General features: G+C 41.9%; 1 protein-coding gene across 5 annotated transcripts in view; it reads left to right on the forward strand.

Annotated features, from left to right (window-relative positions):
* Positions 1–2,465: 2,465 nt before the first annotated feature.
* TM7SF3 (transmembrane 7 superfamily member 3) overlaps positions 2,466–27,079 on the forward strand; it is a 42,435-nt gene continuing 17,821 nt past the window's right edge. For 3 of the 5 annotated variants that reach the window (XR_014313723.1, XM_082738518.1, XM_082738517.1), the window contains exons 1-6: positions 2,466–3,106; positions 13,788–13,942; positions 15,597–15,747; positions 18,484–18,604; positions 19,320–19,491; positions 24,220–24,397. Coding sequence is in view for 4 of the 5 variants with exons in the window: in XM_082738518.1 (XP_082594644.1) it covers positions 3,016–3,106; positions 13,788–13,942; positions 15,597–15,747; positions 18,484–18,604; positions 19,320–19,491; positions 24,220–24,397 (868 nt within the window). In the remaining variant the exon portion in view is untranslated. The remainder of the gene's footprint in view (positions 3,107–13,787; positions 13,943–15,596; positions 15,748–18,483; positions 18,605–19,319; positions 19,492–24,219; positions 24,398–27,079) is intronic. The other 2 variants (XM_082738520.1, XM_082738519.1) reach the window with 1 other exon arrangement.

Here is a 27,079-nt window from a genome sequence, read left to right on the forward strand (position 1 = left end):
ATAAACACTTCACAATGAGATGCTTTCTAAATCATGATTTGAGAAGGGCTACACAGTATTCTACTATACAGATGCATCATGGATTATTTAGTCAATTCCTTATTGCTGGGCATTTAGACTGGGTTTCGTTGCTCTAACACCTTGATGAAGGGGCCAATGGGTGTCTCAGTCAGGTAAGTGTCCTACTCTTGATTTTGGCTCAGGTCATGATCTCAGGATTGTGGAAATGGGCCCCACGTGGGGCTCTGTGCTCAGTGTGGAGTCTGCTTGTCCCTTTCCCTCTGCTTCTCACACTGCTTATGTGCTCATTCAAATAAATAAATAAACAAAATATTTAATACTTGGTAGTTTTGTGCACTAATTTTATACAGGTACGTAATGTTTGTACATATATATGTACTTAAATCTCAAAGTGGAATTATAGTACCAAAGGTATGAATATTTGTAAGATTTTTGTGCAGATTATGTTATAAAAACTTGTCAATACATTTCCAAAGATTCCAAGAATGTCTGCTTCTCAGCTCTTGCACCCACACTGGATATTCTTCTAAAATATTTACAACTTAGGTCTTAATTTTTTTTTAAGATTTTTGTTTTGGGGGTTCCTGGGGAGCTTAGTCGGTTAAGCATCTGCCTTCCGCTCAGGTCATGATCCCAGAGTCCTGGGATCCAGCCCCATCCCACATTGGGCTCTCTGCTCGCCGGGGAGCCTGATTCTCCCTCTGCCTTCGCCTGCCACTCACACTGCTTGTGCTTTCTCTCACTCTCTCTCTCTCTTTCTGTCAAATAAATAAATAAAATCTTAAAAGAAATAAGGATTTTTGTTTTCAATTTATTTGAGAGAGAGTGCACATGCGCAAGTTGGGGGATGGTAGAGGCAGGGAGAGAGAGAATCTCAAACAGACTCCAGGCTGAATGCCCAGCCTGAGGCAGGGCTCCATCTGATGACTCTGAGATCATGACCTGAGCTGAAATCAAGAGCCGGAAGCTTGACTGAGCTATGCAGGCACCCCCTCAAGTCTTAATTTGATTTTTGTTGTTTTTGTTACTAATGAGTTCAAATGTTTTTCTTTTATTGGCCAGTTTTCTTTCTTTTCTTTCTTTCTTTCTGGTCATTAACTTGGCTTTTATTTCTTCTTCTTCTTCTTCTTTTTTTTTTTTTTTTAGATTTATTTATTTATTTTAGAGAGAAAGAGCATGAGCAGGAGGTGCACAAGGAGAGAGAATGTTAAGCAGACTCTGGGCTGAGTCCAGAACCTGGTGATGAGATCACAGCTGGAGCTGAAGCCAATAGTCATTCACCTGCAAGACTGGGCCACACAGGTGCCCCTTGACTTTTCATATTGCTGTTGGAGTTTTTTGACTTTCATAGAATTTTAATTTTTAAGTAGCTAAATCTACCAATCTTTTCCTTTATGGTTTCCTCCTTTGTTTTTTTGCTGAGAAATTTCCTCCCCTGTATGCTTCTACCCACTTCCTGCTTGGTGCTTCCAGATTCAAATAGATTTTTGCTTAAATGAACTCTTTTAAAAGGAGGTTCCTTCCACTTTGAGATCAAGTTTTGTTTTGTTTAAAAGCATTTATTTCAGGTCTCCTGGGTGCTTCAGTAGGTTATTAAGCATCTGACTTGGCTCAGGTCCTGTCTTGCCATCCTGGGATCAGCCCCACCTCTGGCTCCCAGCTCAGCGGGGAGTCTGGTTGATCGGCTTTCTCTGTCTCTACCCCTACTCGTGCTTGCTCTCTCTCTAACAAATAAAGCCCTAAAAAATAAGAATCACGTATTTCTTCTAATTCTCTTATAGTTTTAACGAATACTTTGGAATTTCATTTTGCTAGGGTGAGATAGAGTTCTAATACTGCCTCCCCAACAGGGTGCAGTCAGTCATCAGACTAACTCATTTGATGATTCAGTTATCATCAATGGTTGGTAACTGAATGGTAGATAAAATAAATCTACCCATTGATTCAAATGTTACCCTTATTATAACCACTCTTACCATCATCCTGGGATTTCATCTACTGAGAGTTACAGGAATGAGGACATGTAGGAGACAGTAGAGGGAAAACAGGAAAAAAATTGTGCCCTTTCAGATTACGGTGATTGCTACTGGTTTTAGTTTAATAGTGGAATAACCGAATGTGTATTTTTCAAGATAGTTGCTCATTAAAATACCTAAATGAAAAGTTTAAAGAGCAGGCAAAAGAAAACAGAGCAATCTTCCCCCAAAAAACTGAGTCTCCATATCCAATTACTCAATTCTGTCACATGGTCTGCTGTCCTTTAAACAGCCCTCAGGTGTCAAGTTTGAGAGAGCAAGCTGGGTCAAGGTCTAAAGTCTTCGAGGATATTTCGCTCAGAGAAAGTGAAACTTTATTGTTAAAAGTGGAGCTCACCACTACAGAAACACGACCCGCCCCGCATTTTCCTACTAACATCGGCCTGAGCAGCGAAGGGAGACCGCCCACTGATCGTGGGTTTTGAGTCCGGGCTTCGTGTCTTTCCCTTTGGCGAAGGGCAGTTAAGCCCGGGAACAGGAGCCTGGAGACGTTAGGCCGCAACAGAAAGTTATTTTTTACTCTAACGGCGGTTTTCGTAAGCGATAAAGATACAAAACTGAGAAGTAGGGGTTACACCACAGAACTTTCCGGGGTCTCCTCTGCCCCCACCTCCCGCGCGCCGGGCGGCGAGGACCCGCGGGTGCGCGGCGCTCAGCTAGCCGGCTGGGCGCAGAGAGATAGGCGCGCGCCGGCCGGACCCGCCCCTCCGCCTTCGCCCGCGGCGCCGGGGGACCCGCGGCGGTGACGTAAAGGGGGCGGGGCGAGGCGCGGTGTGGGGCTGCGGGGTTTCTGCCGGAAGAGGAAACCTCCCGGTGGGACGCAGGCGTGCGGCTAGCCTTGGACGCCCGCCCTGGGGGGCCGGCAGGTGTGCGGTGGGGGCGCCTGGCAAGTGATGGGACCGTGCGCCAGCGCCCCGGGATAGCGCGGGTGAGGCGACAGAGCCCCGCCCGGGCAGCCATGGGGCTCCTTCGGCTCCTGGTCCTCGCGGTGCTGGCTTCCGAACCCGGCGTGGCCGGAGGAGCCGAGACCGTCGGGAATTCCAGCGAGGGTAAGGGCAGGGGAGCCTCAGTTCTGCAACCTCAAGTTGGTTTTGCATTTCTTGCGGGTTCGCAGTCCACCTCGGGATCTGTGCATTTCGCAGGGGTGGGTGGTGAATTCAGAACCGGCGGGAGTGGATCAGGGTCTTTTCCAGCTGAAGGAGATTGCCATTGCCAAGGAGGCCTCACCGTCAACCTACTTTAGGCTGAGGGAATGGGAAGGGTTAAGTAACTCTCCTGGTCAGACACGTTTTTAATCTCCCTTAGGGAGCAACCATGTGTTTGTAGGTTTAAGTTGACTCATGAAAACACTTCTTTGCTCTCAAGTGGTGTATCTGAGACTCGCCTGGGAACTTAGTGCAGAATGAAGGGCTTTATTAATCATGTTCCTCCAAGCTGCTGCGGGTTTTTACACTCCAGAATCTAGATGCTTTTCAGATTGGTTATGCTCTACGGAGTTTGAAAGGAAAAGTGAACCCAGAGTGGGACTTAGGATGGTATAGGTCATGTGCTCGGTGAATGCGTTTTAGCAATAGCTCCTGGTTTGTTAATATAAACCATAAAAAAGCAGTAATTATGCTAGGCTGATGATAATCATGTGCTTTTCCGTGAGCTTCATCACATTCTTAGTTTTATTTTGAGCTTAAGAGACCAGTTGCACTTCTGAACCAGTATTTTCTGAATAATGTGGTTGTGTTCCTAATTGCTCATCTTAGAAAAGCTTTTGTGCAAACTGAATCTTAGAGTCATTGCACAGGAGTTAAGGCCAGAGCTGAAAAGGGCAGTTATATTTATGCAGAGAAAAGCCTTGTTAATGATAGGGCACTGACATTTCACTGTGCGCAGTAAGTGCCAGGTGCTTTCCATGGCATTGTTAATTAATCCTCACAACCCTATGAGATCATCACCCTCTTCAGAGGAGAATGGTAAGGCAGAGGATGAAACTGGGGCCACAATGATGTTCATTACACAGGTCAACAGTTAAGAGGGGGCACAGGTGATATTTGAATTCATGTGTGTCTGGCTGTAGTTTTAATTTTCATGGTCCTTCCACTTCAGCAAAGCTGGCCTCCAATAAAGATATTTTACTTAGTATGGTGCTTTACATTTAATTCTGTGAATTCTCATTCCTCAAAATAACCTTATGAGAGAGGTAACGGGGTGATGTTATCTCCATTTTATTTTTTTTAAAGATTTATTTTCCAGCGAGTGATTGCGTGCAAGTGGGGAGGGGCAGAGGGAGAAGGAGAATCCCAAGCAGACTCCCCACTGATTGCAGAGCCTGATGTGGGGCTGACTCCCCCGACCCTGTGATCATGACCTGAGCCTGTGCATTTGTATTTAATATTATCTTCCATTCTTGTTTTACATATATATTTAGTAGTTTACATGGAATTACAATAGTAATTGGAGTTGAGCGGAATGCCATGTGGGCCTTCTAGTATTTGTGTTATTGCTGGTTCTGGATTTAAGGCAGCAGGCTATTCTTGTGGTTCATTGCAAGTGATCTTTTTTAAAAGTATGTAAAAGGTAGTGTGTACATTTCTGTGTTTCCTTTCAGCTTTTTGGGGTAATGAAAATTCGTAAGATATAAATAAGATATGGGGAGGGGCAGTTGAATGCCTACCAACTTAAGTATCTGGACTGTTTTTTTTTAATAGTTCATCTGAAGAGGATATGAAGACTTAAGATTTCACAGATCTAGAATTTGGTTGTGTCAAAGCACAAACAAGTAAATTTTAGTAAAAAAAAAATAGAGTTGGATAATTATACGGTTCAAGTTTAGGATCTGATTGAGAAAGAAAAGGAAAAGATTAGTACTGGTCAGCTCTTTTTAGAAAGAAATTATTAGAAGGAAAAATAACTCGGGGTGGGAATGGAGGAAGGGTATGAAAAATAGAAGAGAGTTCCTGGCTGTGGGTCAGATGGCAAAAAAATACCTTTGGCAGAAAAAGCAGAGCCATTGTTTTTTAGAGGAGAGCCACAGCCAGAGTGCTCTGTCTCCATGTTATCCATTTGCCTGCAGTATCATTTGATGTGCTGTCTTTTTCCTTCCCACTCACAAAGTCACAAGATCTAATTATGCCTCATAAAGTGAATCCTTTTCCAGGTGGCTTAGAGGAGAAGTTCCTGTTAACTTCTTCAGGGTATAGTTTGGATACATGTCTTCTTTTGCTTTTGTCTGTTTTATTTTATTTTTATTTTTAAGATTTTATTTGACAGAGAGATTACAAGTAGGCAGAGAGGCAGAGAGAGAGGGGGAAGCTGAACAGAGAGCCTGATGCAGGGCTTGATCCCAGGACCCTGAGATCATGAGCCGAAGGCAGAGGCTTAACGGACTGAGCCACCCAGGTGCCCCTGTTGTCTGTTTTTATAAGTAGAAATTAAATGCATTTTCTGCCATTCTATAGTGTTAAAGTCTTGATTTTTTGTATTTTTCCTTGTCGCTCCTTGGAAGTCTCTTTCTCATTTTGATGTTTATGATGGACATGCTGGACATGTATAGTCCCCTTCTTTCTACTAGTTTATTCGTAGGGCCATATTGAATCCCTGACTTCTTTTTTAAGTAAGGAGATGAGTCCCTGAAATGCTGGGAAGCTAAGAGAAGTTCATAATGATACTTTATTGTGTAGCACTGGACAGTTTAAAATTTGTTTCTCCTATTTATTTTATACTTTCAGCAGCCAAATGATGTATGAGGTACGTGACTTCCATTTCACCTTGGGGAAACTGAGGCCTAGAGGAAGTAAATTACTTTTCTGAGGTCATAGCATTCAGCCATCCTTCACTAAACATTTACTGTGTGCCAGCTATGTGATTGGTACTGTACTAGACACCAGAGTGTCAACTATAACAAAGCCCTGCGTAGCCACAGCTGGTTTGGCGAATATTCAGTCTTCTCTAAAATTGCAAAGTGGTTAACAGACTGCCAAGGTAATACTGCCAAAGGATTTTCACGCAGAAGTTAGGTTAAAGATGACTAAGAATGGGAAAAAATGTATTTATCCTTTCCTAATTCATCAAACATCATGTTAAGAGTTCTCAGACGTGGCTGAACATTAGAATCAGCTAGAGAACTTTTTTTTTTTTTTTAAAGATTTTATTTGTTTATCTGATGCACAGAGAGAGATCACAAGTAGGAGAGAGGCAGGCAGAGAGAGAGGAGGAAGCAGGCTCCCTGCTGAGCAGAGAGTCTGATGAGGGACTCCATCTGAGGACCCCAAGATCACGACCCGAGCCTAAGGCAGAGGCCCAACTCACTGAGCCACGCAGGTGCCTTGTCCTGGAGAACTTTTTAAAAAGGCAGTTTGGTGAAGAGACAATTAGAAATTGAAATGTAAAAGAAAAAATGAATTTCTGTTAGCATCAAGGAACATAGAATATTTAGGGGTAATTATAATGGAATATGTAAAGATCTTTACAGGAAAAACCATATACCATTCTTGAGACAAATTGAGAAACTAAGTAAGCAGAGGGATATCTCAGATTCATAAATTAGAAAATTTTATGTTATAAGGATATCATTTCTTCCTCAATTAATACATTCATTGCCATTCCAATCAGATTGCTGGCAGCTTATTTTGTGGAAATCGACAAGCTGCTTTCAAAAATATATATGGAGATGAAAAATGGCCAAAATAGTCAAGACGGTCTTGAAGAGAAAGAACAAATTTGGGACAAAATCGACACCAATGCAATATTGGTGTTAGGATAGACAAATAGACCACTGGAATACAAGTAAGAGCCCAGAAACAGACCGACACATATGGTCACCTATGTGAAAACTGAAATTGCAGAGTAGTAGGGAAATGGTGGTATTTTCAATAAAGGGTATTCTATCAACTCAGCATGCATATGGAAACATGAACCTTGACCCTCTGCCTCACACCATATGTAAAAATCAACGTTATATTGATTTTAGTCTTAAATATCAAAGGTAAAACAAAGGTCTAGAAGTTAACATGGAGAATGTGTCTTCATAATCTTAGGATATGTTGGCAAAGATTGGGTTAGAATGACACAAAAAGGACTAAGCATAAAAAAACCTCAAGAAATTGGTTTCGGGGTGCCTGGGTGGCTCAGTGGGTTAAGCCTCTGCCTTCGGCTCAGGTCATGATCCTCGGGGTCCTGGGATTGGACCCTGCATCGGGCTCCCTGCTCAGCAGGGAACCTGCTTCCCGCCTACCTCTCTGCCTCCTTGTTATCTCTGTCAAATAAATGATAAAAAAAAAAAAAAAAAAGTTAAAACTAAAATTTCTGTTAATCTAAAGGTAGTAAGAGTGGAAAGGTGAGCTAACAGAATAGTAGAAGTACACTGACAGAATGCTCATATCAGTGATGTATAAAGAACTAAAATTCAGTCATGACAGTCTTTTTTTTTTTTTTTTTAAAGATTATTTATTTATTTATTTGACAGAGAGAGAGAGAGAGATTACAAATAGGCAGAGAGGCAGGCAGAGAGAGAGGAGGAAGCGGGCTTCCCGCTGAGCACAGAACCCGATGCAGGGCTGGATCCCAGGACCCTGGGATCATGACTTGAGCTGAAGGTAGAGGCTTTAACCCACTGAGCCACCCAGGTGCCCCAGGACAGTCTTGAACACAGACCTTTTTACAAAGGGAGTGTCCAAATGGCTCATATACAAAACAAGATGTTCTTAACCTCTTTAATGATTAGGGAAATGCAAATTGAAATCGCAATGAGATACTACTACGCATCCAACAGAGACACTGATGATACCAAGTGTTGGTGAGACAGTTGGGCAACCACAATACTTTTCCACAAGTTGATAGGGGTATAAATTGGCAAAACCATGTGGGGTAAGTTTTTGGCAGTAGCTACTAAGGCAGAATGTAAGTGTACCCTATTACCCGATGATTCTACTCGTGGGTTCTATCCAATAGAAATGTGTACGTATGTGCACTAAAAGACATGTACAAAAAATTGCTTGGAGTTACTCATAATAACTTCATATTAGAAGTAATCCAAATGTTGATTAACAGAAGAAAAGATAAGTAAACTGTGGTATATTCCTTTTATGAAGTATACAACAATGAAAATGAGTAAGTCATGGTTATTTAAGAGTAGCTTGGATTAATTTCACAGGTATGCTATTGATTTTTAAAAAGCTAGACACAAAAGAATTCATCCTTTGTGATTCTACTTAATTAAAGTTCAGAAATGGGCAAAGCCCATCTGTGGTGTTTGAAGTTAGGATCATGGTATTTCTGGATGGGAGGGAAGGCTTAGTGATTGAAAGGGACCACAGACCTCTAAGATGGTAGAATGCTCTTTCTTCACCTACCATGTAAACTTCATGTACTTCTCTGTATGTATGTTCAATAAATGTTTTTTAACTGACACTTGTACCCTAGCCCCTTTGATTTTTATTTAACCAGTCTGGATAGGGGCCCAGGCAGCAGTAGTTTTTAAGAAGCCCCTCCAGATTGTTGTAATGCACAGCCAGAAAGATTTCCTTCCAATAAGGCCACCTTATGAGTGCTGTAGGAAATTCGAAAAGTAAAGAAATGTGCAAAGAAAAGGGAAAAAAATCATTTAAAATACACCCCCAGAGGCAACTGCTTTTAAACCCCTACTTATCTTGTAAAGTGATCAGGTTTTCAAATCGTGGATACCGTTTCTTTTATTATCTTGTATCTGCCAGGTTCCTGCTACAGGTATTTGATTGGGGAAAAAGGGTTAGTGAGGCATCATCTTTCACATAGCTTCTGGAAATCCAGGAATTAATAAGTGAAAGCTGTAGTCAGGTGCTTTTCTTAAATTTAGAAGCAGAGACTGTAACTTAATGTTTTGATCCTAATCATTATATATTTTCAAATGGACTGCTTGTTTTTATTTCTGATTTTCTTAGCAGGACTTCTTAGGTAGTTTAACCATTTAGGATGAAAAGTGATCTGTTACACTGTCACAGGAAAAACCTCAGATAGGTTTTACTGCCTGATATGTATGTATGCTTTCTAGTAGACTCTTTTACAGAAAGAACTATTTCTTTATTTTTATGCTGGAATGGTAACAGCTGGTATGTTCATCAGTACGGGATTTGTTGAAAAAATATGGTTACATACAGAATGAAATATTATGTAACTTGTAAAATGCTAGAGCTAGAGTTATCTATGTTGATATGCAGAAATATCTAAGATCTATTAAATGGGCTATACCAAATGTATTTATATTTTTCCATTGTATGTAGAAATATTTATTATATCTGCCAAAGTCCTAAAAGATATATGCCAAACTGTTAATATTGATTATTCCTGCAGAGTGTATTTGCTGTGGATATTGATTTTCTCTGCATTTCTTACCTTTCTATAATAAAGGTTATGTATTATCTGGAAAAATATTACGATTTTAAGGGAAAAAGAAAACAAGTGATGGAAGTGTTGAGAGAGTATCATCATTTTGTCTAGGTTCTTATTTTATCTGTGTTCTTGTTTTTATAAATTTGAGATGAAGACTTGAGGTAGAATCTGTGTTTTGAGTGCTGTCAGGAATGGAGGATTTTTCCAAATTGTACAGTTTCAGTTTTTGGTAAGAACGTCTCACCATCATTATAGAAATTTGATAAACTGTGAAATGTGTAAAGAAAAGAAAAATCCCTTAAAATATACTCGCAGTGATACCTACTTTCAATACCCATACTTACCTTAAGTTACCAGTTTAATAATGTGTTTTAATTTTTTTTTAAGATCTATTTATTTATTTGACAGAGACCACAAGTATGCAGAGAGGCAGGCAGAGAGAGGAGGAAGCAGGCTCGCTGCTGAGTAGAGAGCCTGATTCAGGGCTTGATCCCAGGACCCTGAGATCATGACCTGAGCTGAAGGCAGAGGCTTTAACCCAGTGAGCCACCCAGGTGCCCCTGTGTTTTAACTTCTATGGTTCTTCTTCATTACTGTCATTTGAAACACTGAAAGTTTTGGTTCTCCATGTATTTTTGAGTTGCGATTTACTTTCACCCCTGTGTGATAGGTTACGGGAAGATTAAGAAAACCTTGATACCAAGACTTAACTAGTTGATAGCTTTATTTATTTAGAGTTTTTATTTATTAGAGAGACAGAGAGCATACCCACAAGCAAGGGGAGTGTCAGGTAGAGGGAGAATCAGGCTTCTCACTGAGCAAGGAGCCTGATGTTGGGCTCTATCCTAGGACCCTGGGATCATGACCTGAGCCAAAGGCAGAGGCTTAACCCACTGAGCCACCTAGGCGCCCTGGATAGAGTTTTTATTCAAGGTCTTTGTAATGGGGGATAAACATACAAGATTATCTGAACAGTTTCTAAGATATACTCAAAGGCAATAGAAATCTTGGACAGCCTTCACATATACATTTGAACCAGTTTTGATCACAGGACCCAATAGGCAGAACAGCTGGTCCATAAGAACTTCATAAATATTTGTCAAATAGAGAAAATGGGGAAGAAGAGGAGAAGACTTAAAAAAAAAAAAAAGACTGAAAATATAACTAGAAAAGGCAGTGAAAAATAAAAAATGAGCTTAGTGCTTTGAACAGTTAAAGGATGGACAGTTGAAGGACCAATTAGTTCCTAGGAAAATAAACATACTGCTTTCAGATTGGCAGACTAGAATTTGTGGATATTTTTAAACCTTGGAAACTTGAGGATAAATGGGACCAAAATTAAAGTATGATACATGCAGTATTTTTAGTGCCACTTAATGAGACTTACTTAATTTTATGTATAATTTGGCTCCCTAATAAAATAATCATGATGATGGGAAAGCCTGAAAAATGTAGAAGTGTTTTTCTTGTTTCCCTTTATAAAAAGGGACTTCCCTGTCCAGAGTCTATTAAATTCTTCCTAATATTTTTACCTCTGTTCTGGCTGGAGCTTAGTTTTACATAAAAGGTAAAATGTGGGCGCCTGTGTGGCTCAGTGGGTTAAGCCTCTGCCTTCCGCTCAGGTCATGATCTCAGGGTCCTGGGATCAAGTCCCGCATTGGGCTCTCTGCTTGGCAGGGAGCCTGCTTTCTCCTCTCTCTCTCTCTCTGCCTGCCTATCTACTTACTTGTGATCTCTCTCTGTCAAATAAATTAATAAAATCTTTGGGGGAAAAAAAAAAAAGATAAAACGTGTTTCTGCTTACATAATTGGGAGGAAATATACCATCTTCATTTGTCATTGTTGCCACTAATTAAAATTTTCCCTGGAGTTTCAGAAATTAAATTGTAGCCACCAGTAACTTTTTTTTCCTATAATCAATTATAAAAAAAATAATGAAGGTAATATAACGGCATCACGAAGTTTGGGGAATTTAGGCAGAGTGAACTTTGATCTCAGCCTAGCTTTATTCATTTATTCTGTTCCACTTCTTGGTTAACCATTGTTCATAGTCTTTTTAAAATCATCCAGATGGAGTATTTGTGTTTAAAAAAAAAAGGTGTTGGAAATTAGCCTGTTTGGGAAATAATACATAAGAATGAGTTTGAAGTTTAATGTCTGGAGTATTTTCCTTTACCACCCACTGACTCTAATTTCCTTCCAAAATAAAATGATAGTTCCACAGTGGGACTTACAATCTATTGTCAACTGTTTCATTTTATTTTATTTATTTATTTTTTAATATTTATTTATTTTGACAGATATCACAAGTAGGCAGAGAGGCAGGCAGAGAGAGAGGAGGAAGCAGGCTCCCTGAGGAGCAGAGAGCCCGATGCGGGACTCGATCCCAGGACCCTGGGATCACAACCCAAGCGGAAGGCAGAGGCTTTAACCCACTGAGCCACCCAGGCTCCCAACTGTTTCATTTTATTAAATTTAAATCTTTTTTTTCTATTTTTAGACTTGAAATCTGCCCCACCCCCACTCCTAAGGACTGCTTATGTAATGTGTGGGAGCTCCTCTGTTATTTCTGCAGAAAGATGCCAGCTACAGGGTAGAGGATGGGACGGGCATCCAGGACCACACACATAAAAGCAACCTATTTAGTGGATTGTTTGAGAATTGGGTTGATGAAAGAAAGAACTGGGGTGCAGGTGGGAGAAAGACACAGTGCGTGGATGACTAAAACACAAAGGGAGGCAAGCAGACAGATGACAAAGGCTTAGATGAGGTGTTGTAAAACTCGTGTGGACTTTGAACTTGATTCTTGAACCAAAAGTTCCTTTTTCCAGCATGCCCAGGGTTCAGGACTGCATGTGAAGTATATGGTGTAGGCACTGAGACATTTTTTGTCAGTGTTGATGGCACCTTCCTTTGCAAGCTAGGTGATAACAGACTCATTTGACAGATGAAGAAATAGAGTTTTAAGGGGATTAAGTAACCTGCCCAAGATCACACAGCTTATAACTGGTGGGATAAAATTGAAGCCCCCATATCCCTCTGGGCTGGGCTGACTTCAGAATTCACTAGATCAAGTTCTGTATTTAATATCAGTGTATTCATAATTGTTAGTGCTTTCTTAGGGTTGTTAAACCCTTAAATTCATGGGCTTTGTTTTTGTTTTTAAAGGTTTTATTTATTTGAGAGAGAGAGAGAGATAAAGTGTGTGCAGGTACAAGGGGGAGGCGGGGCAGCGGCCCCAGGACCTGAGCAAGGCAGATGCTTATCCCATTGAGCCACCCAGGCACCCTGTTTTGTTTATTTAATTAAAAAAGATTTGTTTTAAAGATTTTATTTATTTATTTATTTATTTATTTATTTTTAAAAAGATTTTATTTATTTATTTTACAGAGAGAGATCATAAGTAGACAGAGAGGCAGGCAGAGAGAGAGAGAGAGAGAGGGAAGCAGGCTTTCTGCTGAACAGAGAGCCCGATGTGGGACTCGATCCCAGGACCCTGGGATCATGACCTGAGCGGAAGGCAGAGGCTTAACCCACTGAGCCACCCAGTTTATTTATTTAACAGAGAGATACAAAGCAAGAGAAGGAACTCAAGTAATGGGAGAGGGAGAAGGGAGAAGCAGTCTTCCTGCCGAGCAGGGAGCCCAATTCAGGGCTCAATCCCAGGACTCTGGGATCATACCTGAACTCTGAAGGCAGAGGCTTAACAGCTAAGCCACCCAGGTGCCTCAAAATAATCTCTATACCACGTGGGGCTTGAACTTATGACCATGAGACCAGGAGTTACATGCTTTACTGACTGAGCCAGCCAGGCACTGCCTGGGGCTCTGTTTTGACTGGAATTGTTAAGGCTGCTTACAACGGGGGAATGTTCTGGCTCTGGGCACTGGGCATCTAAGGCATCCTGAATACTCTTTTTTTAAAAAAAATATTTTATTTATTTATTTGACAGAGATTACAAGTAGGCAGAGAGGCAGGCAGAGAGAGTGGAGGAAGCAGAATCCCTGCTGAGCAGAGAGCCTGATGCGGGGCTCCATCCCAGGACCCTGGGATCATGACCTGAGCTGAAGGCAGAGGCTTTAACCCACTGAGCCACCCAGGCGCCCCCTGAGTACCCAGGTGCCCCCTGAGTACTCTTTTGTTCGAATCTTTCAAAACACCTATCTTATGCTTTAGTGCTCAGTTACACAATTGAGTAGCTGCTTCCCCTTCTTAAGCTTAACTGTCCTCATCAGTAAAAGAGGGGCAGCAATAATTATCTCCCCAGGTTTTTCTCAGGATTAAATTAAGAATGCATGTATGCTTATGTCTGTGATTTCTACAAGTTGATATTACAGGTATAAATGTCACAATGAAACGTTTCTCCCATGGCAGGTCTTCTTGAATTTTCCGTAGGGAAGTTTAGATACTTCACGCTCAACAGACCCTCTCCAGAGGATGCCATTTTGCGTCATATTTCCAGCAATGCATCTTTCCTTATTTTCCAGATACACTCACAGTATCAGAATACAACAATTTCTTTTACTAAGGTAAGTACGGAGAGTTATTTCTTTAAACACCATTTCCAAATTTGGGGGTCTTGTATTTAGTAGAAACATGAGAATTTGATGCCTCTTTATGTGTGACTTTATGTCCTTCAAAGAAAAAAATCAAGATTGGAGCCTGTCAAGTAGGTGGTTTAGACTGGCTAAGACGTGTGCATCTCAGGCCTTTCTTGAGTGTGGTGACCTCTGACCTAAAGAGGGGGTGAGCAAGTGCCATGTTTCAGAGTAGGGTGGTCTTTACCGTCTCCTGGTCGCAGTTAAGCTTTTCTTGTGATTTCTCACCATTTTTACTTTCTCTTCTGGATCTTTAATGATTTTTACCTCTGCATATGTTTTAGTAGGTTTCCATCCTTGTTCAGCCATATAGTGTTTATGGACTTTAAATATAAAAATATATATTTATATTATATAATAATTTATGTAATATGACAGTTATAGCTCAGTTTTTTTTTTTTTTAAGATTTTATTTATTTATTTGACAGAGGGAGAGAGATCACAAGTAGAGAGACAGGCACAGAGAGGGGGGAAGCAGGCTCCCTGCTGAGCAGAGAGCCCCATGCGGGTCTCAATCCCAGGATCCTGAGGTCATGACCTGAGCTGAAGGCAGAGGCTTAACCCACTGAGCCACCCAGGCGCCCCATATAGCTCAGTTTTTTATTTTATTTATTTTATTTTTTTTAAAGATTTTATTTATTTATTTGACAGACAGAGATCACAAGCAGGCAGAGAGGCAGGCAGAGAGAGAGGAGGAAGCAGGCTCCCCACTGAGCAAGAGAGCCCGATGTGGGGCTCGATCCCAGAACCCTGGGATCATGACCTGAGCCGAAGGCAGCAGCTTAACCCACTGAGCCACCCAGGCGCCCCTATAGCTCAGTTTTTTAAAGAAACTTTCCAGAACATGAATTCTTTAGGGGTGGGGCTCATGTTTTTGTTTTCATAATGATAAAGTTAATTTGTATATTGGACCTACAAGATGGAGTCTGCCTCAGTGGCCTGCTCCATGTCACAAATCTAAACCTGAGTTAGCTTGTACTTACCGGGAAACACCTGTCCAGGAAACCTAACATGACAGTCACCATCCTCCAACTCTGCTCTAGTTCCTTTACGAACCATAGAGAATAGGACCTGCTCTCCTTCCTTATAAGGAAATTCCTGACCTCCTAGCCAATTATGTCCTGTTTCTGTTTCGCTTTTTCTAACACCGTACAACTCACTGTTGCCCCAGATCCCTCAGCTGCTTCTTCACTGCTTCTAAGGCACTACACTGCCCTAATCTGTGGGTTGTTTTTCCTTGACACCAAAAGGACACCAATAAAGGACACTTTACTGAATTGTTTCAGTGTTGTCATTTGACCGTAGTCTTAGTACTTGACATAGTGAATCTTAATTTGGGGAATTGGAAAAATTGGGAATTAAACTGTGCGTCTCCTATTCCTATCAAAGATCGTGTATTGAAATAGTTCTTTGTGCATATGTGTGAGCATCTGTGTGTAGAGATGAATTCTTTAAGGAAGGTCTGTGTTTCTTCCTTCTTGTTTTGAGAAGGTTTGGAATAGGACATACAGACGAAATCCAGCCTAGAGTTGAAATATTTTGCTCAACTCCCTATTCACAATGACTCTCTTCTACCTTATTGCAGACTCTCCTTCACAATACCTCAGGAACAGGCACTGACAAAGGACTGGTTTTCATTCTTAGACCAGAGCAGAGTATGTGCACTTGGCACTTGGAGACTTTAGATGCTGAGCCTGTCCAAAACATGGCCATCCCACTCTCCTATTCAGAAAGAGGTAACCTTTCTATCTTCGACTTCCTATTGACTCTCCAGAATGTGGAACTTATTTATGAAAACTTAAGGAAACTGTAATCCTTGTAAAAGTATTGATTGTAAATACAGTATATTGAATCAAAGATTTTTAACAGCAGGGGAGCCAAAGAATTACATGGTGATTGAAAGCCCAGGTAGGGGTGTTGGAGAATGCAGTCATTAACCCCCCCAAAATTTAAGGAGGCCTTGGAGAAGCAGGAACAAAGGCAAGACACAGTTCTGAACACTTTACCAGGCAGAAGAAGGCATGGTAGAAGAACTGAGAGTATTTGGAGAATGGCAGAATGGGGGGTGTGGCTGAAGCCTGAAGTGTGAAGGGCCTTGTATGTAATTTGAGGTTTGTATTCTATTCTGAAGGAACACAAAGAATTTTGAAGCAGAGGAATGCTATGCATTTCCTCTGTCAGAAAGTTAACTCTAGAAGCGGTGTAGGGAGTGTTGTGGAGCAGGCATAGCAGGGTCAGGACTCAGCTCACCTTTAAGGGCTCAGAGTGAGAAAATGGAGGGTGGCACTGATGAGACACGGTGACCGGTGGTTATGGATTATAAAGGGAAGAGCATAGGCTTCCCATTTGGGCTGCAAGGAGATAGTGATGCAAAATAGGATTGAGAGAGAGTTGTGGTGCTGGGCAGTTTATGCCATCCAGATGGGAAAGATGGTGACTTTGGTTTAGGACACAAGGAATCTGAGATGCTATAGGACATCTGGGTGGAAATGTGTAGTAGGGAGTTTCAGGGCATGGAGTGGAGACCTGAGGTTAGATATCCACCTGCAAGGTTCTGAGTAAAAGCCATGGCAGCGAGTAAGATTGTCCAGGCATATACTCAGAGATTTAGGGGGGAAAACAACAGCGGATACTTTCATAGTGCCTACCACATGTCAGGCACTGTTTCTGGGCGATGCTTACTGCTGAGGAATTAGCATACGACTAAGGAGGAGTCAGGCCGGTAAGAGAAGAGCCCAGAGGTTCTGCTTTAAGTAAGGAGTGTAAATAGTGTGTTGTAGAGAGGTTAAGGAAGTGACTGAAAGTGTCCATGTGATAGTGCAGTGAAGGGTGGCCTTTAGGGAGAGTCATTTTAGTGGCACAGTGGGGACGAAAACTTGATTACGGTGATTGAGGAATAAAGGTGAGCTGAGGGTATTTAGACTACTCTTACATAGTGTTCTAGGGAGCAAAAGGTAATGACCTGGTAGAAAACCACAGACTTTGGGTTTTCATCAAGGATAGTGTACAAAGAAGAATTAGAGTAGAGCTTCCATTGCAATCCATATCATTTTCTCGGGTGTAGTAAAGATTTGTAAATGCAGGAGAAGGAGAGTGTGGAAGAAGATGGAGACAGATATGCATGTTGGGTTTCTCCATTCCAGATCTGGCCAGGGGGCGTCCACCACCAGAATTCCAACAATTGATGGAAACCAGGACCCAACTGTGGAATGATTGCATGAGTGTATCAAGTTGAGATCTTGAAGATCTTTAAATTGATTTACCAGATAAGATCTGTCTTATCTTAACCTTTCCACTTGGGTCTATCTAGACAGTTGTTTACATAGAATCGAACGCATGTTATGTGACTTCTCTAAGTTTTGTCATTAGGATTGTATTGTATTAGGATTCCTAATAAGAAGAGCTGTTTTAACCACATTATTAAGAGGATGAAGTACCTAAAATTTGTATTAAATATCCAAATGCTATTCCAGTACATGGTCTTGGGAGTCTTTTGAGGTCTTTTTTATTTTTACTCTTTTATGTGCACAAAGACTCCTCCAACACTGAGGGTGATGTCATCTTTCTAACAGTTTAAAGGAGCATGTGAAAAGTAGACACCCCTTTCTTTACTGCCAGTGGAGTTCCTTTTCTCTTTGGCACTGTTTTTTCCCTTCTGTCCCTGGATTCTTAAGCTCTTTTTATGGGATCACAGACCCCCCCCCGAAATCTAATAAAAATCTCTCACCTTAAGAAATGCATGCATTCAGGGTGCCTGGGTGGCTCAGTGGGTTAGGGCCTCTGCCTTCGGCTCAGGTCATGGTCCCAGGGTTCTGGGATCTAGCCCTGAATTGGGCTCTATGCTCAGCGGGGAGCCTGCTTCCTCCTCTCTCTTTGCCCCCCTCTCTGCCTACTTGTGATCTCTGTCAAATAAATAAATAAAATCTTAAAAAAAAAGAAAAAAAAAGAAATGCATGCATTCAACCTTTGGCATACAATTTCAAGGTGTTCATGGGACCTCCAAAGCCCATTTTTGGATACCAGCTTAAGAATGTCCGTCTCCAGACCTTTTCAACTCTAGAGCAGGGTTGACAAACACAGACCATAAGTCAAATCCAGCCTCTGCCTGTTTTGTACATAAAATTTTACTAGAAACAGCGGACGTTCCTTTGCTTACATTTTGCCTGTGGCTGCTTTCGTGCCTCGAGGGCAAGGCTGAGTGGTTGCCGCAGAAAACATCTGGTGTGTGAAGCCTAAAATATTCACCATTTTACCCTTTACAGAAAGGCTTGCTGACCTCTGTTCCAGAGCCCTCAACCTCAGTCAAGTTTTCCCTCTTTAACCTCAGTTCATGAGGTAGTTACAAAACCAGAAGCTCTATTATATTTAACTCCTAAATGGAAAGTTCTTACAAGAGTAGAGTTCTGTTTTTCTGAGTACAGTGTGAATGTAGAAGGATTCTGTGTTGAGTAACTTCCTTATTTTTCATACAGATCCTGTCCCTGGAGGCTGTAATTTGGAGTTTGATTTAGATATTGATCCCAACATTTACTTGGAATATAATTTCTTTGAAACAACTATTAAATTTGCCCCAGCAAACCTAGGCTATGCAAGGTATGTCTATCTTCCTATCTCCTAAAACTGCTTATAGGACATCCATGAGTAGCTGTTGTATTGATTCAGGGAACTCCCCAAATCCATGGTTCTCTTTACGGAAATGGTTTAATTTTTTTTGGAATGGAGGTCATTTCAGCGTTGTAAGTAATAGTTGATCTGTCACAATTAATATTGTCTCCCTCCATCCTTAGAAAGAGCTAGATGTTGAGTTTCTTTTGTGAGCTTAGAAGTACATTTAGTTTCTGTAGAGTTTTGAATATAGAAAGCATTCTGAAACCATGAAACACCCTGTATTTTTTTTAAGGATTTTGTTATTTTAATTAAAACTCTGCCTTAGTTTCTACTTTGATAGTAATGGTAGCTAACATTGAGTAACACTTCATTGCTGTCTGTGTATCATCCGTAGTGTTCTTGGTCACTGAATCCTGACAGTTTTCTTAAGAAGGGGTGGTGGTGCTTTTACCGAGTGGCGCCCAAGGGTCATTGAGATGCTCATGTCCACACAGCTAACAAACGGCAAAGCTGGCATGTCCCTCTGGGCCTAACATGAACATGCGGTTATTTCACCATACTCCCCCTCAGTAGCTTCCTTTTAGTCGTAATGCCAAAATTGGAATGGATGCAGAAGTTTGAAATGTGAGCTTTTGGTTCCTTTTATAGATGGGACATGCATCACAAGAGATTGATGTTCAGTTTTGTTGGTTGACTTTAGAGGCACAAATCCTCTGCCGTGTGACATTGGGACGGGCCGGGACTCTAGGTGGAGGTTGCTGTATGATGTCTATCAGTATTTTCTGCCCGAGAATGACCTCAGCCAGGAGGGTTTGCTAAAGCATCTGCAGAGGATGGCAGAGGTGCCTCAGGTGAAGGCCAATGCAATCAAGGTAAATCTGGTTCTTACCATTTGTGTGGCCGAGGCTGTGGCCCTACTGTCAGAGTCGAGAAAGGAAGAAGCTCCTCTTCCTTTACTGTTCCTTAGTCTTTCTGGGATTCTCACTTTATTCTCTTTCATTCTGTTATCATATCTGTTACGATGTCACTATGCTAGTGATATCCCCAAGTAATGTTGGCTTTTGAGGAGGTGCATGTAAATTATGTTATGTTTTAATTGCTGTCACATACATGACCTGGTAATCTTCAGCTACAGATGGAAGTGATTTTTCTTTGTATTCCCGTAACTATTATATAAAAACTTTTGGCAAGTATAGAAGTTACAGTGTCTTTTAAAAAACAAGGAGAAACTGTATCAGGATATACACATTGTCATTAATATTTACTTATTTATTTATTTAAAAGATTTTTGTTTTTATTTATTTTAGGGAGAGAGAGTGTAGATGTGCATGTGGAGAGAGGAGATGGGTAGAGGGGCAGAAGGGGGAGGGAGAGGGACCGGCAGACGTCATGCTGAGTGCAAAGCCCCATGTGGGGCTCGATCTCATGACCTGGAGATCAGGACCTGAGCCAAAACCAAGAGTTAGCTGCTTAACTCACTGAGCCACCCAGGGGCCCCTGACATTAATATTTAAGCCCAAACTCAGAAGTCTCTAACTTGAAGCAGAAGTTTTCTCTGACCTTTGGAAGCCCTGTAAATTCTTGGAATACCAAGTGTGGGGTATGGGCCAGCAGCATTGGTAACACCTGCGAGTTTGTTAGAATTGTAGACTCTTTGGCTCTACCCCGACCTACTGAATCAGAAGTTGCATTTTGAGGGCCCCAGGTGATTCCTATGCATATTAAAATTTGAGATTCATGCTATAGATGATTTTTGTGGAGGGCAGGATTTATGTCTTAAAAAGTACTTGATAGCAGTCTAATAATATAGAAGTTCATCCTTCAGTCTAATGGTTTATGGGTATAGTTTTTCTAGACTACTCTGATTCTTCTAGAAGGTTGATAGGTTACCAGATTTTATAGGAAGCAGTGGCCTTTGTGATTAGCCTAGGCCCTCAGTCTATTGCAGAGCAAGATCTCATTTTGTCGTCTTGTCACCTAAGATGTCATGGTCATATGCTAAGAAGGAGCCTTACACAAGAAAACTCATTGTGCTTATTCACAATGGAAGCTCTTTTGGACAAGTTTACCGGTTGCCTTTTTACGGAGAAAATTTTGAAGATCATTTTATTTTATTCTCATGAAGAGTGTAAGAATCATATACTTTATAACTTTCAGGGAAGAGTTAGAATTTTGTATGCCAGAGTTGAGGGAAACCCTCGTTGACTAATGAGGGCATGTTGAAAAGAGTCAGAGCCTGTTTAAAGAGGCTTGCCCTGACCAACTTTGGGGCAGTTCAGTCATCAAAAAGAATAATGATTGGTTATAAGTTTTGAATAAATAAAAATAAGCCCATATATGGGGCGCCTGGGTGGCTCAGTGGGTTAAAGCCTCTGCCTTCAGCTCAGGTCATGATCCCAGGCTCCTGGGATGGTGCCCCACATCGGGCTCTCTGCTCAGCAGGGAGCCTGCTTCCTCCTCTCTCTCTCTGCCTGCCTCTCTGCCTACTTGTGATCTCTGTCTGTCAAATAAGTAAATAAAATCTTCAAAAAAAAAAAAAGAATTACATGTGATGACTTTATAAAAAAAAAAAAGTCCATATAAATACTAATGAAAGGAGGAAAAAAAGAGAAAAAGAAAACTCCTCAGTTGCCAACATTGGAGGAGACTCCTGTACCAAGTTACTCTGGAAATCAATACAGGGGAGGAATTTATGCTGTGTTTTCAGAAAGAGGCCCTGTAATTCATCCTTCTGGATGAGAGAAGGCTCTTCATGGAAGAGTGCCAGCCAGTAGATGTAGAAGGAATAATAGGATGAGAAAATCACCATATTCCACCCTCAGTGAAATAAGTCAGGCAAGGATCAGCAGGATCAACGACTGCCGGGGAACAGGATAGTCTCAGCATGCTCAGATTAATTCTATTTGCAAAGGAAAAACTTACTTTTGGAATGGAATGATTTGATGGTCTTGGTCTTATCTATATGGTCTGTGGGGTTCACTGATAGTGGGTAGCTGGCCTTATGTGCTCATATGACTCCATCTGACATCGTCATGACCACCTGTGAAATGTTCTAGCAAAACATGTTTAACCTGAATTCAGTCCACTGGAGTTGCTGTTTATAGGATTACATGGGTTTAAAGAATAAGTTGGACACCTTGAGCATATCCAGACTGTGGAATGTTCTTTTTTTTCTTTTTTTTTTTTTAAAGATTTTATTTTTATTTTAAGAGAGAGTGTGAGCTGGCGGTGGGGGGTAAGGGGCAGAGGAGAGGCCAGAGAGGATCTTAAGTAGCTCCAGCACTGAGTGTGAAGGCCATCGAGGGGCTCAATTTCACAACCATGAGATCACAACCTGAGCTGAAACCAGGAGTTGAAGGCTGAATTGTACCACTCTCTGCCTACTTGTGATCTCTGCCCCAAAGTTGGTCAGGGCAAGCCTCTTTAAACAGGCTCTGACTCTTTTCAACATGCCCTCATTAGTGGGACCTAGGCGCCCTTTAAGATTTTATTTTTAGTAATTTCTGTACCCAACCTGTGACTTGAACTTACAACCATGAGATCTAGAATCACAGGCTTTACCAACTGAGCCAGCCAGGTGCCCCTGTAAGATAGGTGCTCTGGGGGTGCCTAGGTGGCTCAGCACGTTAAACAACTGACTCTTAATTTCGACTCAGGTCATGATCTCAGGGTTATGAGATTGAGCCCTATTTTGGGCTCTGCACTGGGCATGGAGCCTACTTAACATTCTTCTCTCCCTCTCCGCCCCACAATAAAAAAGCAAACAGAAAAAGACAACTGCTCTTAATCTCTTTAAGAATCATTGGTGGGGGGGCGCCTGGGTGGCTCAGTGGGTTAAGCCTCTGCCTTCGGCTCAGGTCATGATCTCAGGGTGCTGGGATCGAGCCCCGCATCCGGCTCTCTGCTCGGCAGGGAGCCCGCTTCCTCCTCTCTCTCTGCCTGCCTCTCTGCCTACTTGCGATCCCTCTCTCTGTCAAATAAATAAATAAAATCTAAAAAAAAAAAAAAGAATCATTGGTGGGGCACCTGGGTGGCTCATTGAGTTAAAACCTCTCCCTTCGGCTCAGGTCATGATCCCAGGGTCCTGGGATCAAGCCCCACAAAAGGTTCTCTGTTCAGCAGGGAGCCTGCTTCCCCCTTCTCTCTGTCTGCCTCTCTGCCTACTTGTGATCTCTGTCTGTCAAATAAATAGATAAAATCTGGGACGCCTGGGTGGCTCAGTTGGTTAAGCAGCTGTCTTTGGCTCAGGTCATGATCCCAGGGTTCTGGGATCAAGTCCCGCATCGGGCTCCTTGCTTGGCCGGGAGCCTGCTTCTCTCTTTGCCTCTGCCTGCCTCTCTGCCTGCTTGTGTGTACTGTCTCTGGCAAATAAATAAACTCTTAAAAAAATAGATAAAATCTTAGAAAAAAAAAAGAATCATTAGGTGGGTGGGAGAGAGTGATGGGTAGGACTGTCCTAGATATCGGAGGTAAACAGCATGCATAAAATGGTTGGATTTTGGTTAAGGGGGGAAAAAGCTATGAAAGACATTGTAGGGGCATGTTTCTTCTATTACATATATTACCTTCCTAAAAACAACCTTTAAAATGGAAGGTTTTTTTGTTTTTTGGGTTTTTTTGAATTTATTTTTATTTGAGAGAGACAGTGAGAGAGAGCATGAGAGGGAAGAAGGTCGGAGGGGAGAAGCAGACTCCCCGTGGAGCTGGGAGCCCAATGCAGGACTCTGTCCTGGGACTCCAGGATAGTGACCTGAGCTGAGGGCCGTTGCCTAACCAACTGAGCCACCCGGGTGCCCCTAAAATGGAAGTTTTTTTTTTTTTTTTTTTTTTAAAGATTTTTTATTTATTTATTTGAGAGAGAGACAGTGAGAGAGAGCATGAGCGAGGAGAAGGTCAGAGAGCAGAGAAGGTCAGAGAGCGAAGCAGACTCCCCATGGAGCTGGGAGCCCGATGCGGGACTCGATCCCGGGACTCCGGGATCATGACCTGAGCCGAAGGCAGTCGTCCAACCAACTGAGCCACCCAGGCGTCCCTAAAATGGAAGTTTTGAAGTGAAGAACCACGCATAACAACTTGCATGAAATGTTTTCTTATTGCAGAGTCTGTTGACAAAGATAGCTGGGTCCTCTCCACAAGATGTTAATAAACACTTGTCTGCTGGCAGTTCGTAGCTAGTAGTAATAGCTAACATTTGTTGAACACTTACTCTGTGCCAAGCATTGTGCTAAGAACTGAGGAAAGAAGGACTAGGGAGCAAGATAAATGCAGTTCTTGCTGTTGTGTTGTTTACAATCTAGTAGAGGACAGGAATTTTTTAAAAATTTTGTCCTGATTAGTGTTTACACTTTATATCTTATTTTACTTAAATTGTTACCATTTGATGCTGTGCAAAATCTTTAGAAGCATTTTGTATAAGAACTTGCTTATATTAGCACATATAACTATAACTGTGCAGGACAGTTGTTTGAGAGAGCTAACTGGATTGGTATATATTTTAAACAAGAATTATAATATAATTTAATATCACCTGTAGGTGGGATTATAATAGAATAGCTTTTTTAAAAAAAAAAACACTAATCACACATTATTTTTGGCTTCAGGTGGTTACCCTAACAGCTAATGATAAGCCACGTGTTTCCTTTTCCTCTCTCCGAGGACAAGGTGTCATTTATAATGTCATTGTTCGGGATCCACTTCTCAATACATCTGCCGCGTATGTTCCTGTTCACACGTACGCTTGCCACTTTGAGGCCAAGGAGGGTAATTGTTCTTCCCTTGGTGAGTATGTGGATTTAAACTTCGAAAATTTCTTCTTTGGCTTTGCAGATTGAGGTCAACCAATCCAGAACTTAAGAAGATTAAAAAATGCTTTTGTCTGGTCTTCATTCATTCAGCAAAGGCCTTTTGAGCCCCTCTGTTGTTCCACTCTCTGTTTTAGGCACAGGGATATAGCAGTGGAGCAAACAGACAAAATATCCGCCGTCCTGGAACTTATGTTTTAGCAGGGGAGATGAGACAGACAAGATAAATTTGTAAAATATTCATCATGTGAGAAACTGCTGAGTGCTAAGAAGCAAGCATGAAGTAGGAAAGGTGGGTAATAAGCAAGTGACCGTGAGGGAGGAAGTTTGAGAGCCACGGCCGGGGAGGCCGAGGTGGAAAAGCTAACCTTTAGGTGGAGACGAGAGGCACAGTGGGGAGCGCTGCCCGCCTCTGGGCTGTAGTGCCTGCAGAGGGAACAAAGACCCTCGGCAAAGAGCCTTGCTGGAGGAGGGGGAGAGGTGCAGCCTGCTAGGTCTCGGCTGGGTGGAAGCTCCTATTCAGAGTGAAATGGAAAGGCAGGGAGGGTTGAAGCACAGAGTGCGGTCTGGCTCCTGTTTTGATGGGATCACTGGGCTGCTTTTCTGAGAAAAGTCAGGGGCAAGAAGAGGAACAGAGATGGATCAGACTATCTGGTAATTTCCGGTGAGAGAGGACAGTGGTTTGATTGAAAGGACAGTGGTTTGGATAGGATGGTGGTAGTGGAGGTGTGGCAAGATCATTCTGTGTGTGTGTTTAACATTTTATTCTGAAATAGTTTCACAGAAATGATGCAAAAACACGAAGAATTTCTGTGTAATCTTTACTCATATTCCTCAAATGTGAACATGTTACACTTTGCTTTTTCTTCTTTGTGCTAGTGTGCACGCTCTCCATATGTATGTGTTCAGATACTACTCTCTCTGAGCCACTTGAGAGTAAGTTGCAGACATAGACATTTTTCCCTTAAATATTTCTATTTTTTTCTTATGTAACCATAGTAAAAATGATCACATTCACAGAAATAACTTTGATGCAGTACTATTATTTAACCTATAGACGTCACTGAATTTCACTAGTTATTCCACTGATGTCCTTTATAAAAAAACTTTCGCGTGTTACATTTAACTGACTTCTCTCTTTAGTATTCTGTAATCTGGAACAATTCCTGAGTCTGGTTTTGTCTTTTAAGACCTTGACCTTTTTGAGGAGTATAGGCTCACTTTTTAGAACATCCTTCAGTTTGGGTATATCTGATGTTTCCTCATGATTAAATTCACATTATGCATTTTTGGTGGGAATACAAAAAAATGATATTGTAACCTTCTTAGGAGGCATTAGATATCTATTTCTCCCATGACTCATGGTGATAACCTTGAATATTTGGTTAGTGTTATGCCCGAGTTTTCGCGTCTGAGAGACCACCAAGGAGCCAAGCAGTGATGGAATCACATGAGGGTTTATTTGACCAGCTTAAGCTTGGGCCCAAGTATACCCCGCATAGCGGAGTAGGGACTTGGACCCCGAGCTTAGTCAAGGCAGGGGAATTTATGGGTCGTTACAAGAGGCTGGGGGGGGAGGAGAGAATTTACTAAAGCAGGGTGGGGGTTTCTGGAACCAAAGCAGGGTGGGGCTTCCTGGAACTAAAAGTATAGTAGGGGAAAGTTCAGCCCTTGGGTACAGGGGTCTGAGATGGCTGTACTTATGCTAAGGCTAAACCTGAGGTGGGATGGCCTTAATTTTTCTTGGCCTCCACAGTTAGGGGTGTTTCAAGGGAGTGCTGGGATAAGCCTTCCTGGAGTATGTTCAAGAACAAGTAAGAGGAAAGAAATTGGAGAAGAGTCCAGATAGCACTTTCCAGGAGTTTTGCTCTAAAGAATAAATTCCATTGTGTTCGGGGACAAGGCTTCCTTCTTCTCCAGGAGAGCTGTATCCCATCTGTCTTCCATTGCCATGCTCAGGATCCTGGAGAGTTACAATGTAGGAAACCCAGGCAGTTATATGTTCTGCATTTTTTGCTGATAGACTTAACCTAGGTTCCTCTAGGCCCCTTCCCTTGAGCCCTTCTGCACCAGAGCCTCCCCCAGTCCGAAAGCCCCTCTCCCCTGGGTTTCCATCTCTGTGTGTTAGTTGAGGAGAAAGGGAGCTCTGATCCTATTCCTTCAACCTAGAGTTGACTACTCCTGGTGATGTTGGTCCTATTGTTGCTTTCATTTTCAAGCTTGATGTGTATGAGGACATTTTTCCTGAGGTTGGAGTAGGGAGGAGGTATCCACATTGCCTTTTTTTAAATTTTATTTTTTATTTTTTATTTTTTTAAAGATCTTATTTATTTATTTGACAGAGAGAGATCACAAGTAGGCAGAGAGGCAGAGAGAGAGAGAGAGAGAGAGAGAGAGATGAGGAAGCAGGCTCACTGCTGAGCAGAGAGCCCGATGCGGGACTCGATCCCAGGACCCTGAGATCATGACCTGAGCCGAAGGCAGATGCTTAACCCACTGAGCCACCCAGGCGCCCTCCACATTGCCTTTTAATTAAAACCTTGGCCCTACGTATCATAACCTAGGTGATACTGTGATGAATAAAGACTCTACTAGGACTGTCTTCTGTCCTTCCAGACCATTCACCCCTTTGTCTTCATTGCCCCCTAAAGTGCCCCTT

Source organism: Mustela nivalis, assembly GCF_964662115.1.
Source record: "Mustela nivalis genome assembly, chromosome: 7".
In the NCBI taxonomy this organism is placed as follows: Eukaryota; Metazoa; Chordata; class Mammalia; order Carnivora; family Mustelidae; genus Mustela; species Mustela nivalis.